Source organism: Microcebus murinus, unplaced genomic scaffold, assembly GCF_040939455.1.
Source record: "Microcebus murinus isolate Inina unplaced genomic scaffold, M.murinus_Inina_mat1.0 scaf001_hap2_Mmur4.0, whole genome shotgun sequence".
Classification (NCBI taxonomy): domain Eukaryota; kingdom Metazoa; phylum Chordata; class Mammalia; order Primates; family Cheirogaleidae; genus Microcebus; species Microcebus murinus.
Window position 1 is genome coordinate 718,602 of NW_027438947.1, and position 17,298 is coordinate 735,899.

Sequence of the window (17,298 nt, forward strand, 5' to 3'; positions counted from 1 at the left end):
TTTCAAAGATCATATGACAATATGAGGATGGATTCATATCTGGGTTTTCTGTTCTGATCCATAGATCTATTAATATGTCTCTGTTTTTGTGCCAGTACCATGCTATTTTGGTTACTATAACCTCGTAGTATAGCTTGAAGTCTGGTAAAGTAATGCCTCCCCATTTGTCCTTATTACATAAGATTGCATCAGCTATTTGGAGTCTTTTCTGGTACCATACAAAGTGTAGAGCTATCAAGGTCTGCAGAAAATAACAATGGCACTTTGGGTAATATAGACATTTTAAGTGTTGATTGTGCCAACCCATTAGCATGATATGCTTTTCCATCTGTTAACATTCTCTGCAGTTTCTTTCCTCAGTGTTTCATAGTTCCCTCTGTAGAGGCTTATACCTCCTTAGTTAAATACACTCCTAGGTATTTTATTTTCTTTGTTGCTATTGTGAAAGGTATTGAGTCTTTGATTTTATTCTCAGCTTGACTGTTATTGGCATATATGTAAGCTACAGCTTTGTGTGCATTGATTTTGTAGCTTGAGACTTTGCTGAATTCATTTATCAATTTGAGAAGTCTCTTGGTTGAATTTTTGGGATTTTCTAGATAAAAGATCATATCATCAGCAAAGAGCAATAGTTTGACTTGTTCTTTCCCCATTTGGATGCCCTTGACTTCCTTCTCTTGTCTGATTACTCACTAGGACTTCCAGCACTATGTTGACTAGAAGTGGTGATAGACGGCAACCTTGTCTGGTTCCCGTTTTAAGTGGGAATGCTTTCAATTTTTCCCTGCTCAGTATGATATTGGCTGTGGGTTTGTCATATATGGCTCTAATAATTTTGAGGTATCTTCTATGTATGCCTATTTTGTTAAGAGTTCTTATAAAAGGGTCCTGAATTTTTCAAATGCTTTTTCTGCGTCAATTGAGAGGGTCATATGGTCTTTGGTTTTGCTTCTATTTATGTGGTGAATCACATTTATAGATTTGCATATGTTGAACTATCCTTCCATCTCTGGGATGAAGCCCACTTGTTATGGTGAATTATTTTTTTGATGTGCGGTTGAATTCAGTTTGCTAAAATCTGATTGAGAATTTTTGCATCTATAGTCATAAGGGATATTGGTGTTTAGTTTTATTTTGTGTGTGTGTGTGTGTCCTTTCCTGGCTTTGGTATCAGGTGATATTGGCTTCATAAGATGAGTTGTGGAGGAGTCCTTCCTTCTCAATGTTATGGAAGAATTTCTTCAGTATAGGAACTGTTCTTTGTAGGTTTGGTAAAATTCAGGTGTGAAACTGCCTGGTCTGGGAATTTTTTGTTGGAAGATATTTTTCTTTTTTTTTATTTCAGCATATTTTGGGAGTACAAATGTTTAGGTTATATATGTTGCCTCCCCCCACCCCCAGCAGAGCTTCAAGCATGTCCATTCCCCAGATGGTGGGCATCACACCCATCTGGTCTGGGGACTTTTTTTTTTGAAGATTTTTTTATTGCTGCTCCTATTTCTGCACTTGATATTGGTCTGTTCAGGAGTTCTATTTCCTCCTGATTTAGCTTAAGTAGGTTGTGTATTTCCAATATTTTGTCCATTTCCTCCACATTTCGTAGCTTTGGGGCATATAGATTTTTATAGTATTCAAAGATAATGTTTTGTGTTTCCTTGGTGTCTGTAGTGACCTCTCCTTTTTCATTTCTGACTGAGTTTATTAAAGTCCTTTCCTTTCTAGTTCTTGTCAATCTAGCAAGAGGGCTATCAAATTTGTTTATCTTTTGAAAAAACAGGTTTTGATTATATTGATCTTCTGTATAGTCCTTTTGTTCTCAGTTTCATTTTGTTCTGCTCTAATCTTACTCATGTCCTTTCTTCTGCTAGGTTTAGAATTAGTTTGCTTTGCCTTTTCCTTCAGACAGTTAATTAGTTCATTGATTTTGAGCTTTCTGTCTTTTGGATATGAGCATTTAATGGTATTAGTTTTCCTCTCAGGAATGCTTTTGCTATTCCCACAGGTTTTGATAGCTTGTGTACACATTTTCATTTAATTCTTTGAATTTTTTGATCTCCATCTGAATCTCTTCCTTCACCCATCAGTCATTCAGCAATAGATTGTTTAATTTCTATGACTTTGTGGAGCAGTGTGCATTTCTGTTTGAATTGATCTCCAGTTTTATACCACTATGGTCTATGAAGATACATGGCACAATTTCTATTTTTTTAACATTTGTTGTGGCCTAGGATGTAGATTTTGGAGGAAGTTCTAGGAGCTCATGAGAAGAATGTATATTCAGCTTTATTTAGGTAGAATGTTCTGTATGTAGGTTTTTGTTAGACCCATTTGATCTAGAGCTCTGTTTAAGTCCATTATTTATTTGCTTACTTTTTGTTTGGAGGATCTGTCCATTTCAGAAAGTGGGGTGTTGAAATCCTCAGCTACTATGGCATTACTATTTATCATGCTATTTAGTTCATACAGGGTTTGCTTTGTATATCTGGGTGCTCCTGTGTTGGGTACATAGATATTAAGAATTATTAAGTCTCCTTGTTGGATTTTTCCTTTCACAATTATACAGTGACCATCTTTGTCTTTCTTTACTTTTGTTATTTTAAAATCTTTGTCTTTCTTTACTTTTGCTATTTTAAATTTTATGCTGTCTGAAATCAGAATTGCTACCCCAGCTCTCATTTCCATTTGCCTGAAAGTTTGTTTTTTAATCATTGACCTTGAGTCTGAAAGAGTCTTTGTGGGTTAGATGTGTTTCCTGGAGACAGCAGATACTTAGCTTATAATTTTTTATCCACTCAACCAGTCTATGTCTTTTCAAAGTACAATTCAAGCCATTCACATTTATTGAGAGGATTGATATTTGGGGTAGATTTCTGTTCATATTATTGGGCAAGTTCTTATTGTTTTGTTTTACTTCTTGAGCCATTGTAGAATCCAGGTTCTGGACTTTAAATCTTGAGTGTTTTTAATTTGGTGGGCATCTATCGTGCTGTTCAGTGTATAATGCAGTTCTGAGTACTTCCTGCACAGCAGGTCTGGTCTTCGCAAATTCCATCAGTGATTGCTTGTCTGGGGCAGTCTTTATTTCTCCCTCATAGATGAAGCTTGGTTTTGCCAGGCAACGAATTCCAGGTTGGCCATTGTTCTGTTTATAAAGATGGAGGATGAGTCCCCAGTCTCTTCTGGCTTGTAGGGTTTCATTTGAGAAGTCTGCAGTTAGTCTTATAGGTTTTCCTAGGTAGTTTATCTTTTGTTTTTGTCTTACTGTGAGATAGATTTCCACTTTTGTGTCTACTTTGGCCAATCTGATAATTATGTGATGTGGTGTTTACCTCTTCATGTAGAGTCTCCCAGGAGTTCTGTGTGCTGCTTGTATCTGGATATGTAGGTTTCTGGCCAGGCCAGGTATATTTTCCTCTAGTATTCCAAGAGATAGATTTTCTAGCCCTTGTGTATTTTCCTTTTCTCTCTCCAGGATGCCTATAATTCTTGTATTTGGTTTCTTTACATAAGCCAACATTTCTTATATGTTCTGCTCTTTTCTCTTGTTTCTCTTTTCTTTTTCTTCATCTGATTTGCTTAGCACATAGGCATTATCTTCAAGTTCTGATATTCTCTCCTCTGCATGATCCATTCTATTTTTAAGGCTTTCCACTGTGTTTTGAAGTTCCTTGAATGTCTCCTTAATTTCCACAATTTTTGTTTGGCTTTTTCATAATATTTCAATTTCTTTGGAGAATTTTTCATTCATTTCCTGTATTGTTCTCATGGTTTCTTTGTATTGGGTTTCTAAGTTCTCTTCAATTCCATTGAGTTTCTTTACAATCCATATTCAGAATTCTTCCTCCATCAATTTAATCATTTCATTTAAAAGCCCATTTTGAGGGTCTTATGATTTCTTTTGGGGGTGACTTTTCTCTCTGCTCTTTCATATTCCTTGTGTTCTTTCTATGGTTCTTTCTCATCAGAGTAATTGATCGAGAACTGGGAGTGTTAGGATTCGTTTGTGCCCTTAACTTCAAGCCCCCTTAGCAGTGGTGGGAGGAGGCGCCCTGGTCTCATATTGCCTTAGAGATATTTTGGCAAGTTGGGTTATCTCTGACCTGTTGTCTTCACCTCTTGTCAGTGGAGATTAGTGAGTTTGGTTCCTCAGCTTAAGCTCTCATGCGGTGAATCACACCTGTGTGTATATCTCTACTGCCTTCTAATAGATCAAGATGGATGGCACTGTGTTGAGCTATGGGGTTATCCTCTCTGTCATTGGTTGTAGATTATGTGGAGAAGCCAGAGGTAATCTGATGCCTCTGTGTTGGTTTCTGGTCTCTGGGTGAGGAATACTAATGCCTTGATCTTTAGGAAGGCTCTTGCCACACCCAAGGGTTACTTGGATTGGACCCTATTCCCCCTTAAAGTGGTAGTAGGAGCAAGGCAGATCACAGCTACTGCCTTCCAGCCTGGATGTGTATGTTTCTATGGTTGCTTGATCTGTTGCTGGGGGGGGGGGGCTACTGATATGTTAGTCAGGGTTCTTCCACCAAGCTTGGGAGCCTGCTCCCAATGGTAGGGGTTACTTGTAGCACATGCTGTGGCCTCTGGCTGGGATTTTCCTTCCCTGACTATGAGCCCCACTGTTGGCAGCCACTTAGAGGCAGAGATCAGGCCCCAGAGTTATGATCCTACTGGATGACCTAAGCTGGTCTGACAGGCTGAATCATTGGGCTGTTAACTATTGATCTGTGCCAAGGCCACACAGATTCACACCAGTTGCACAGGGAAAGTGGCTTTTTTTGCCTTTCCCTACCTCCAGGGGTGGAGGCTAACACTTTTGTTGTGAAAGTCACTGCACTAGGTGACGTGTGATGTCAGAGACTGCCCAGCTGCCCAGCTCTGGGAATCTCACAGGTGGTTGCCTCCCACGACTGGGGAAGCACTCAAAATTCACCCATCAAAACTGGTCTGGCTAGCTGATAATAGATCGTGGAAGGGCTGAGTCTGTCACGGGAATCCCTGGGCAGGGGGAAGGAAGCTGTCCAAAACCATAGTGTACCACAGCATATGGGTTGTGGACCCCCAAAATGGTAGCCACCCACCCGCAGAGTGCTAGTGCTGGGGGCAGCTGTTCAGGAGTTGTTGGATGCCTGATTGGGGAGCTGAGTCAACAGGATGCCTGTTGTCTCTTGTGTGTTGCCCTCCCACAATCTCAAGCCTGTCTAGCAGGATGTCTTGCTCTTTCTGACCCACCCTGAGGTAGCCTAATTCTCCACAGTGGTTTCCAAGGTACATCCCCCTTTTCAGTGTTCGCCTCCGTTGTTCTGGTCCTGCTGACCAACAGGGAGAAGATGACTGTCTCCTAACCCCTCGAGGGGTAGCTCAAACCAGTCCCTCCCCAGCCCAGTGCAGTTCTAGCACAGAGCTCTGGGGAGTTCAAGGTGATTCCTGCTATTGTCTCCTCTCCACAGAGCCCCATGATTCTGCAGCGATTTTGCACTAACTGCAGGCAGGTCCCTGTCTGAATGGATGTGGAGGTCACTGGGGAAGCAGGATGTTCTCCCGTGGGTCAGATCCCACTGCACTTGCTGGCCAGTCTGGCGCACCCATCCAACAGTCTATTCTCTATTGTTTATCTAGCACTCTCCAGACTTCATGATCCTATCTCTCATTCACCTTTTTTCCCACTGTGTTGTATGTCCCACGCTATTTCTCTGCAGTTTCATAATGCTATTCTCGTGGGGGAGTGATCCACTTGTGCGTAGCAGACCAAGTTCTTCACCTCTTTCTCTGGGAGCAGAGACCCAGGAGGTCACCTGTACTCTACCATTTTTCTGTCTTTTCATAATTTCTATTTTTTTTTAAATTTGTTGAGATCTGTTTTGTGGCCTAGAATGTGATCAGTTTTAGGGATAGTTCTATGAGCTGAATATAAGAATGTATATTTACTGTTTTGGTAGGTAGAATGTTCTGTGAATGTCTTTTAGGCCTATTTGTTCTTCAGTCCTATTTAATTCCATTGTTTATTTTCTGTTCAGAAGATCAGTCCAGTTCTGTCAGTGGGGTGTTGAAGTCTCTGGCTATTATGGAGTTGCTGTTTATTATTTTGTTTAGATCAAGCAAGATGTGCTTTATGTATCTGGGCACTCCTGTGTTGGGTGCATAAATGTTTAGGATTGTTAAATCTTCTTGTTGAATTGTTCCCTTTACCATCATATAGTGACTGCCTTTGTCTTTCTTTACTTTTGTTGATTTAACATCTATATTATCTGATATGAGAATAGTTACATCAGATTTCTTTTGGTTTCCATTTGCATGGAATATTGTTTCCCATCCCTTTACTTTGAGTCTGAATGAGTCCTTGTGGGTTAGATGCATTTCCTGGGAACAGTAGATACTTGGTTTGTATTTTTTTTATCTATTTAGCCAGCCTATGTCTCTTTAGTGGGGAGTTCATTTATTGAGAGAATTTATATGTGGCGTGGATTTCTCTTCATCCTGATGGGTAAACCCTTATTGCTTTGTTTTGTCCCTTGAACCTTTGTGGTATTTGGGCTCTGGACTTTGGCTTTTGGGTGATTTTACACTGGTGGGTGTCTATTGGACTGATCAGTGTATAATGTAGCTCTATTTCCTGTAGGGCAGGTCTAGTCTTTGCAAATTCCCTCAGTGATTGCTTATCTGGTAGTCTTATTTCTCCCACATTTAAGAAGCTTTGTTTTGCAGGATACCAAATTTTAGGCTGGCCATTATTCTGTTTTAGAAGATTGAGGATGGGTCCCCAGTTCCTTCTGGCTTGTAAGGTTTCAGTTGAAAAGTCTGTAGTTAGTCTGATAGGTTTTCTTTTGTAGGTTACCTGCTGCTTTCACCTTACTACTGGTAGGAGTGCCTCTTTTGTGTTTACTTTGACCAGCCTAATGACTATGTGACATGGTGGTTGCCTTTTCACCATCCCCCAGGAGTCCTGTGTCCTTTTTGTACCTGGAGATCTAGATTTCTAGCTAGGCCAGGGAAATTTTCCTCAGTTGTTGCCTCAAATATGTTTTCCAACCCTTGTGTATTTTCTTCTTTGCCTTCAGGGATGCATATGATTCTCTATTTGGCCTCTTTACATAATTCTACATTTCTGGTGTGCTTTGTTCATGCTCCTTGTTTCTGTGTTCCACTCTTCGACTGATTTGTTCAGCTCATATGTGTTATGTTCAAGCTCTGAGATTCTTTTTTTCTGCATGATCTAGCCTATTCTTAAGGCTTGCCAACTGTGTTTTGTAACTCCTTGAATGCATTTTTCATTTTCAGAATTTCTGTTTGGTTTTCATTTGATACTTTGATTTCTTTAGAGAGATTTTTATTCATTTCCTGCATTGTTTTTGTGGATTCTTTGTGTTGGATTTCTATTTTCTCTTGTATTTCAATGAGCTTTCTTTTAATCTGTAGTCAGAACTCTTCATCTGTCATTTTAACCATTTTGTTTGGGTTGATATCCATTGATCAGGAGCTATTGATTTCTTTTTGGGGTGTCTGTTTGCTATGATTTTTCATATTTCCAGAGTTGTTTCACTTCTTCCTTCTCATCTGGCTTCTTGGTTGAGAGCTGGGTGTGCTAGGGGCTGTTTACGGCCCTGTCTCCAAGTCCCCAAAGATTGATCCCTGACTGTGCCAGGGAGAGGAATGCTGATCCTGAGTTGCCTTTGGGGTGGTTTTGTAGATTTGATGAACCTCTTGGGGTAACTCTGACCTGTTTTCTTCACCTCTTCCCAATGGAGTCTGGTGAGTTTTGTCCCCCAGCTTAATTTCTTAGCTGGTGGATTATTCTCGTGTGTACGAATCTGCCACTCCCTAATAGCTTGAGATGGAAGGCATTATGTTTAGCTATGGGGTTTTCCCACTGTCACTGATTGTAGTTTGCATCGAGGAGCCAGTTGCTGAGGAAATCTTTTGTTCTCGTGGTAGGCCTTTTTCCCCAGGTGGGGTACACAAATGCCAAGCGGTTTAGGAGGGACCTTGTAGCTCCCAAGAGTTCTTGGACCCTATTCCCCCTGAGGTAGGGAGAAGAGCAAGATAGAGCACAGCAGGGATGTGAGAGAATGAGTGAGGGGCTTTGCTGAGCCTCTAGGGAGCTCACAGGTTGCTTATCCAGCTGCTAGGGGGAGCCACTGATTTGGAATTCAGGACCATCTCTGGATAGCTGCTCCTGATAGGAGGGGCCTAATCATATGATTGCTGAGGCCCCTAGCCAGGCTTTTTCCATCCCTGTCTACTAATGGTTTCTCTGTGGGGTGTGACGTGCTCCCTCTCCACTTGTTGCCTGGAACTCCACAGCACTTTCCCCTCTGATTGGTCCACATGAGTTACCTCCCCACCCAATACCAGCTCTCGGGCTACCCCACAATTCTGTGTCTGACCTGCTGGCATGTGTCTCTGTGTGATGCTGGCAGGTAGGGGGATCTCCAATTGTTTACCCCTTTTCCATCACTAGACCCCAATGAGAGGGGGTAGGACTTTCTATCCACAGAGTGTGCCCTGGTAGGGCACACTCCCCTTGGGGGAGTAGTGGTGGCTCGTGAGTCCCTTGGATCAAGCTGTACTCCTACTTAAGTGAGTGGTGGGAGGGGCTGCTGCTTCAATTCTCATGTGAACCAGGGCCTATGCTAATTCATTCCCCATGCCACAGCCTTCTCCAGTATGGCAATTATCCAGTGGGAGTGGGAGATGGGGTACACTCATAGCCTCCTGCTTCTCTGTCCTCCTCCTGTTGGATATGGCTATGAGGTCTCTCTCTTGCCACCCAATTCTGGAACTGTGACCTTTCCTTTACATCTCCCCACCCTGCTTTTGCAACCAGGAGGCACCAGGTTCAGCTGGCCTGTCTGAGCCATCAGTAGATGAAGGCATCAAATGCCTGTGGGCAGGAAGATTGAAAAGTGTAGCTGTTCTGCCAGTACCAGCATGGGAAGGAAGGGCCCTTGAAGCTGAAAAGCAGCACTCTCAGCACTGAGCACTCTAGTGGCCACTAAAGTGGCGGAGGAGCTGTGGTCTCCCTGCACCCTCTCATGTCAGGGGTGGTGGGCACCAGTTCACCCCCATCTGTCCCAGCTGCTGCTGTGGTGACTATGCTCTCTGAGGTGGGTTCAGCTGGGAATACCCATCCCCCACCTCCCATTGCTGGGTAATAAGTTTCACAGCACAGAGCACTTTCTGGGTTGCTATGGGGAGGGTGGGGCCACAGCTTCAAGCTGGTTTGAGCCAAAATTATTTTCTAGGATGCCAGGAATAATGGAGGAGGTGCAGAGGAGGAGACGTCCAGATGCAGGGATGCTGGCTTTCTGGTCCTTCATAGCACTCCCCTGTGGGATAAGAGCCCTGTGTGACAGTGCTGGCTTGAGGCATCCAGTGGGGGAGGGGAGCCCCCTTACCCTTTAATTGGGCTCCATGCTTCCCTGGATTTGGTTCATGCCTCTGATTTCTTTTCTGTCCACCTGTCTCTCAGCTTTATAGCACCACTTGGTGGGGTCCCCAGACTCCACTAGTGTCTGTCCCTGTGGTTCACTTCTGAGCAGTAATTGTTCTCCACTCTCCTCAGTCCAACCATCTACTCTTCTGCCCAGATGGTCCAACAAGGTGTGTGTCTTGCTGGCCATCTTGGCTCCTCTGTGAATGTCATTTCTAAGAAACTATTGCCTAAGCTGAGAATGCGAAGATTTACTCCTGTGTTCTTTTATAAGAGTTTAATAGTTTTAGCTCTTACTTTTAGGCCTATGATCTATTTTAAGTTAATGTTTGTATGCGGGATAAGGAAGAGATCTAACTTAATTCTCTTGAATATGTATATCCAGTTGTCCCAGAACCATTTGTTGAAAAGACTTTTCTTTCTCCATTGAATGGTCTTAGTACCCTTATCAAAAATTAGTTATCCATAGATGTATGACTTTATTTCTAGACTTTGAGTTCTGTTACATTTATCTTTATGCTAGTACCACACTATCATGATCACTGTAGCTTTGTAGTAGGTTTTTAAATCAGGAAATATTAATCTTCCAACTTTGTTCTTTTTTAAGATTCATGTGTTGGTGCACTTATGGTGTGCTATGTTTCTCTGAGGCCCTGTCATTTATCTTCATTCCTTTTTTTCTCCCTGTTCTTCAGAATGTACACTCTCAATTGACTTGTCTTCAAGTTTGCTGATTCTTTCTTCTGCATGCTGTAATCTGCTGTTGGCCTCCTCCAGTCAATTTTTCATTTCTGGTTTTGTGCTCCAGAGTTTCCATTTGGTTCTTTTTTTATATATAATTTCTATCCATTTATTGATCCGTTTGCTGAGACATTGTCATCATAACTTCCTTTACTTCTTTAAGGTGGTTTCCTTTAGTTCACTGAACATATTTATTATGACTGCTTTGAAGTTTTTGGTAAGTCTTATAGCTGGGACCCCTCAAAGTCAGTTTCTATTCCCCACTCTTTTTCCTGTTTTTGGGTCACACTTTCCTGTTTCTTTTCATATCTTACAATTTTTTGTTGAAAATTGGACATTTTAGATACTGTATTATAGCAACTCTAGATAGTGAGTCCCATGCCCCTGGGTGTGTTGTTTATTTATTTAGTGACTGGGCTGGAATTTTTCACTGAAATCTATTTCTCCAACGTTATATATCCTCTAATGTCACTCCTCAGAGGGAATAGCCTTGGGCATGCTCATAGTCATTCTGGAATGACACAGCTGTCTTTAAGTGTCTCTTTTTTTATTTTCCTGTTTATCTTCTAGCTTGTCTGCCTGTGGTATCTCAGCTAGCTACTAGTCTGCACTAATTTCTGGCTTTTTGCTCTATTGCTTTTTATAGTGCTCCAGACATAAATTGCTCTAGTCACATCTAATTAGATTTAGGCTCCATTGTAAGGGCAGTCTTAGAGACTTCCTCTGACCCAGGACACCCATTCTTAGCTATCTCTTTCCTTGGTTATGGTGGCCTACAGTTTAGCTTGTTGTTCTTATGAAGCTACCAGACTTATTTGCTTACCTTCAAAATCTCCATGGTTTTTGATAGCACCCTTAGGCTTCAATTTCTCCATACTCTGTTCCAAATAAAGTTGTTACCCAAGAGAAAGCTCTCTGTACTTAAAGCCTATCTCTCCCCCTGGGAACAGAGACACTGCTGTGGAGCTATGGGCAAGGACAGTGAACTGCTTCTCTTTGAGTGACACCCTTGCTTTGCCAGTGGAGTGAGGGGTAACCTTGTTCTTCTTGACTTGCTTCTCCCAGCATGGAAACTCTACTCTATGAGTAAGTCAGGGCAAGGGCAGTCAGGGCCCAGTTTTCTTGGTTTGTCACCTGAGGTAGAGCTTCTGTCCTATGAGTGGGGGATAAGAGGAAGAAAGGAGCCCTAGACCTATCAGCTATAGCTTCCTAGAACAGAGCTTCTGCAATACAGAGCTAGGGGCAGAGTGGGATAAAAAATGCTAGTGACCTGCTCTTCCTGGAGAGAAAGTATAGACCTCGACTGGGATCTGAGAGGAAAGGAAGCCCCCAGACTGTACTTGCCAAGAGTAGAGCTCTCATCTCAGTGAGATGAGGGAGGGAAGAGGTCATGACTCAAATGCCATAGATTCTCACAGTTCTTATAGATAATTACCTGATTTTCTTGTATAAATGTTTCTATATTTGCTGTATGCCCTTAGGATAGGACATGCACAGTTTCCAGAGACTTTTAAAAAAAATGGTTGTTGTGTTTTGTTTTTATAGTTTCAGCAATCATGGTGGTTTTGTTGGAGAGAGAGTCTGAGGAGCTTTCCAAGCTGCAATTCTGCAAGTGTCTTTTACTCATTTTAGGGGTCCTATGTTTTTTTACTCTCAGATCATACCCTTAATTCAGAGGTTTGCAAACCGTGGCCCTTGGATTAAGTCTGGTCTGCTGTCTTTCTAGTTAAAGTTTCATTAGAACACAGCTGTCACCATTCATTACATATCGTTTATGTCAAACAGAGTTAAGTAATTACAACAGAGACCATGTGGCCCATGAAGCCTAAAATATTTAATATCTGGCCTTTTAAAGAAAAAAAGCTGCCAATCCCTACTTTAATTGATAAGCTCTACTAAAAACTGTTACTACTTAAAGGCATAAGCACTTCTGTAGTCCATATAAGCTATCAAGAATACCAGCTATAATTAAAATCAGATTTAGATTTAAGAAAAGATAAAATAGCAGATATGTAATATAAAATCTGATCTTTTCTGTTTTTCCAATATTTTCAGATCTGGTAGCTCAGCGGGGAGAAAGATTGGAATTATTGATAGACAAAACAGAAAATCTCGTGGATTCAGTAAGTATGGAATATGATAATTTTTTCAAGAAGTAAAGTAGAGAAACTATGGATGAATGTGTTTTGTTTTTATTTTTCCTTTCTCATCTCTATTATGTGATTCAATGAAGCATAGAAAAAAGCCATGATCCATTAATAGCCATTAAGGTAGCTTTGATTTGAAAAACATAATCAGTATAGAGAAACAATTTTCTAAAGCTTTGGATGGATGCCTATCGCCTGTGTGTACCAGTCTGTTCTCTGTACAAATTTGTAAAACATGAAACCAATTTACAAGCCAGTTGTAACCCAGTATGAATTCTGAAAACTGGATGATTCATTTTTTTCACTTAAAATGATAGCTTGATCTTTGCTTGTATCAAGCAAGAGACATGGATTCGGAAGGGCCAATAAGCCTTAAAGGAGACAGTGTGTCCCTGTGAACTACTTATGCTACAGTTCTACGTGTCTTCACATTTTCCATGTGGTTAGTAGATGAAGGTTTTGAGGAAAGATGATAGATATACGGTGAACAGAAGGAGAGCAGAGATCAGTTAGAGTTTGGGTCTACACAAATTATAAATGCAGAATAGAAGTTTATACCTTGAAATACATCAATGATTGGTCATGTTCATTGTTACTGGCAGCTATATTGTAGTGTTTAAGACTGTGAGCTCTAGGCCGAGCGCAGTGGCTCACGCCTATAATCCTAGCACTCTGGGAGGCCAAGGCGGGAGGATCACTCAAGGTCAGGAGATCGAAACCAGCCTGAGCAAGGGCAAGACCCCGTCTCTACTAAAAATAGAAAATAAATTAATTGGCCGACTAAAAATATATAGAAAAAAAATCAGCAGGGCATGGTGGCATATGCCAGTAGTCCCAGCTACTCAGGAGGCTGAGGCAGAAGTATTGCTAGAGCCCAGAAGCTTGAGGTTGCTCTGAGCGAGACTGACGCCATAGCACTCTAGCCCGGACAACAGAATGATACTTTGTCTCAAAAAAAAAAAAAAAAAAGTACGAGGTCTAGAATCAAGCTGCCTGGATTTGAATTTCACCTCTGCCACTTCCTAGTTTTGTGACCTTTAGGCAAGTTACTTAACCTCTTTGTTCCTCAGTTATCATCTTCTGTAAAATGGATATGTACCTACTTCATAGCATTTTGAGAAGTAAATCAAGTAATGCATATAAAGTGCCTAACACAGTAACACAGTCTAACATAGTATCTAATACATAGTATGAGAACTAGTTAACCCATTAACTGCCCTGTGAGTTGTATTTAACCCATGCTAGTTTTGAGCCCAGGGGCGCATGAAGTATGTAACTCACATCTCTTCACCTTGGGAGCCGCATGAACTATTTTTCAAGTTGGATATAACTCACGCACTGAAAATAATAAAAAAATAACATTTTTCATTAAATTAGAAAAGATTATTCTGTTTTCAAAGTTTTTATTCTATTTTCATAATAAAACACTGTGCCTTAAGGAAAAAAAAATTCTAGTGTGGCAGTCAATGTGTTAAATGTTTCTTGTTATTGTGAATTTTACAGGGACATCTATTAATAGCAGGTCTTAGGAGGATGTACAGACTACTACTGGATTTTTTTTTTGATCCAACAAATGTTTATTTTTTTTCTTTTTTTTTTACTTTTATTTTATCATATTATGGGGGTACAAATATTGTTAGGGTTACATATATTGCCCCTGATTTTGTAGCAGTTTATAAATAGTGTTTTTCATCAAAACATCAAAGTGGTAATTAGAGGAAGGATAGAACCGTGAAGAAAACCAAAACATCCCGTCAATTCCTCATTTGAGAGTGTTAGTTATGATTTTATCAAATGCCTTTTCTCCGTATATAGACATGATTATTTGGGTTTTTTTTTTCCTTTATTCAGTTAATATGGTAAATTACATTGATTTTTTGATGTTACACCAATTTTGCATTCCTACAAGGTTGTGGTGTATTATCCTTTTTATGTAACACTTTGTTGGATTTGCTATTGATGTGGAATTTTGCATCTATGTTCAAAAGGAATTTTGGTCTGTAATTTATATTTCTTTTTAGGTTTTGATATCAGGGATATGTTGGCTTCACCAAACAAGTTGGGGATTGTTACCTTTCTATCCTCTGAGTTTAGCTACTGTCATTGCTCTGTATTCCTTAAATGTTTAGAAGAATTTACCAGTGAAGCAGATGAGGCCTGGAGTTTTCTTTGCGGGAATATTTAAAATCTACCATCTTGCTTTTTGTTTCCTATTCATTCCATCTATTCTTTGTTCCCTTCTACCTCTTTTTCTGCCTTCCATTGAATTCAGTACTTTTTCTTATTCCACTGTACCTCCTTTCTCAGTTTATTAGCTATAGCTCTTTGTTTTGTTACTTTCTGATTACTTTAGAGTTTACAGGATAGGTTTTGAACTTATTACAGTCTACCTTCAAGTGGTATTATTATTCCACTTCATGAATAGTGCAAGAACCTTACAGTAGTATATTTCTATTTTTCCTTCCTGCCCTTTATGCTATTGTTGTCATACTTTTATTTATGCATATATTATAAACCTCACAATACATTGTTATTGCTTTTGTTTAAATAGTTGATTTTAAAGAAGTTTAAATAAGGAAAGTCTTTTATGTTTACTCACGTAGTTACCATTTTGGTGCTCTTTATTCTTTTGTGTAGATCCAAGTTCCCATCTGGTGTCATTTACTTTGTGCCTATAGGATTTCTTTTAACATTTCTTGTAGTACAGTTCTGCTGGAAATGAATTTTGTCAGCTGTTGTATGCTTTTATTTCACTTCTTTTTTAAAAAAGATTTTCACTAGAGTCCATTTGCTCAAGGATTCTTGGGTGTGGACCCAGGTCATGGTCCTCAAATTTGGCTCAGAATAAATCTCTTTAAAATAAAAAGATGTGAGAGACATATACAGGGAGAACTACAAAACACTAAGAAAAGAAATTGTAGAAGATGTAAAACAGATGGAAAAATCTACCATATTCATTGATTGGTAGAATCAATATCATTAAAAAATCCATACTATCTAAAGAGATCTACAGAATTAATGCAATCCCTATCAAAATACCATCATCATTCTTTACAGATCTAGAAAAAATAATTCTACACTTTTTATGGAACCAGGGAAGACCTCATATAGCCAAAGCAATCTTAAGTAAAAGGAACAAGCTGGGAGGTATCAGTCTACCATAATTCAAGTTGTACTACAAGGCTATAATAACTAAAACAGCATGGCACTGGCACAAGAACAGAGACATAGACCTTTGGAACAGGTCTGAGAATCCAAAGATGAAACCATCCACATATGGTAATCTAATCTTTGGCAAAGCAGAAAAAAATACATCCTGCAGAAATGAATCTCTTTTCCATAAATGTTGGTGGGAAAACTGGATAAGCTACATGCACATGAATGAAACTGGATCCCCATCTCTCACAAAACTCAATTCAAGATGGATAGCAGCCTTAAACCTAAGGCATGAAACGTCAAGAATTCTAGAAGATGATGTTGGGAAGACCCTTTTGAGACATCAGCTTAGGAAAAGAATTTTTGAAGAAGAACCCCAAAGCAAGCACCACAACAGAAATAACAAATGGGATCTGATCAAATTAAAAAGCTTTTGCACAGCCAAGGAAACTATCATTAAAGCAAACAGACAGCCCAAAGAATGGGAGGAAATATTTGCTGTCTACATATCCGATAAAGGCTGATAACAATAATCTATCGAGAACATAAAAAAATCAACAAGAAAAAATCAAACAACTCCATTAATAAATGGGCAAAGGTAATGAACAGAAACTTTTCAAAAGAAGACAAAATAATGGCCAGCAAACATATAAAAAATGCTCAGCATCTCTAATTATTAGAGAAATGCAAATCAAAACCACAATGAAACTTTACCAAATTCATTTATCAGATCAAGGAGTCTCATGGTTGAATCCTTGGGGTTTCTAGGTATAATATCATGTCATCAGCAAAGAGTGAGAGTTTGATCTCTTCTGCTCCTATTTGGACGCCCTTAATTCCACTCTCTTGTCTGATTGCTGTAACGAGGACTTCTAGCACTATGTTGAACAGAAGTGGAGATAGTGGGCAACCTTGTCTTATTCCAGTTGTAAGTGGGAATGCTTTCAATTTTTCCCCATTCAGTATGATATTGGCTGTGGGTTTGTCATATATGGCTTGTATCATTTTTAGGTAAGCCCTGTCTATCCCTATTTTGTTGAGTGTTCTTATCATAAAAGGGTGTTGAATTTTGTAAAATGCTTTCTCTGCGTCTATTGAGAGGATCATATGGTCTTTGTTTTTGCTTCTGTTTATATGGTGAATTACATTTATAGATTTGTGTATGTTGAACCATCCCTGCATCCCTAGGATGAAGCCCACTTGGTTGTGATGAATTATTTCCTTGACAAGCACCTGGATTCGATTGGCTAGGATTTTGTTGAGAATTTTTGCATCTATATTCATAAGGGATGTTAATCTGTAGTTTTCTTTTTTTTTTTTGCATCCTTTCCTGCTTTTGGTTTCAGGGTTAAGTTCGCTTCATAAAATGTGTTTGAGTGGTTCCATCCTTCTCGATGTTGTGGAATAATTTCTGCAGGATAGGCACAAGTTCTTCTTTGTAGGTGTAGTAAAATTCAGGTGTGAAACCATCTGGTCCAGGACTTTTTAGGAAGGTATTTTATTGCTGTTTAAATTTTAGTACTTGATATTGGTCTGTTCAGGAATTCTATTTCTTCCTGGTTGAGCCTAGGGAGGCTGTGTGTTTCTAAGAAATTGTCCATTTCCTCTACATTTTCCAGTTTGTGTGCATAGAAGTTTTTGTAGTATTCATATATTATATCTTGTATCTCCGTGGCATCTGTTGTAATTTCTGCTTTATTGTTCCTGAAGGAGCTTATTAGAGATTTTTCTTTTGTGCTTTTCATTATTCTAGCCAATGGTGTGTCAATTTTGTTTATTTTTTCAAAGAATCAACTTTTTGTTTAATTAATCTTCCAT

At 39.7% G+C, this 17,298-nt stretch overlaps 1 protein-coding gene across 2 annotated transcripts in view; it reads left to right on the forward strand.

The window, feature by feature from the left end:
* VAMP7 (vesicle associated membrane protein 7) overlaps nt 1-17,298 on the forward strand; it is a 68,749-nt gene that overhangs the window by 24,710 nt on the left and 26,741 nt on the right. For both annotated transcript variants that reach the window (XM_012746956.2, XM_012746957.3), the window contains one exon: nt 12,233-12,300. In XM_012746956.2, the coding sequence (XP_012602410.2) occupies nt 12,233-12,300 (68 nt within the window). The remainder of the gene's footprint in view (nt 1-12,232; nt 12,301-17,298) is intronic.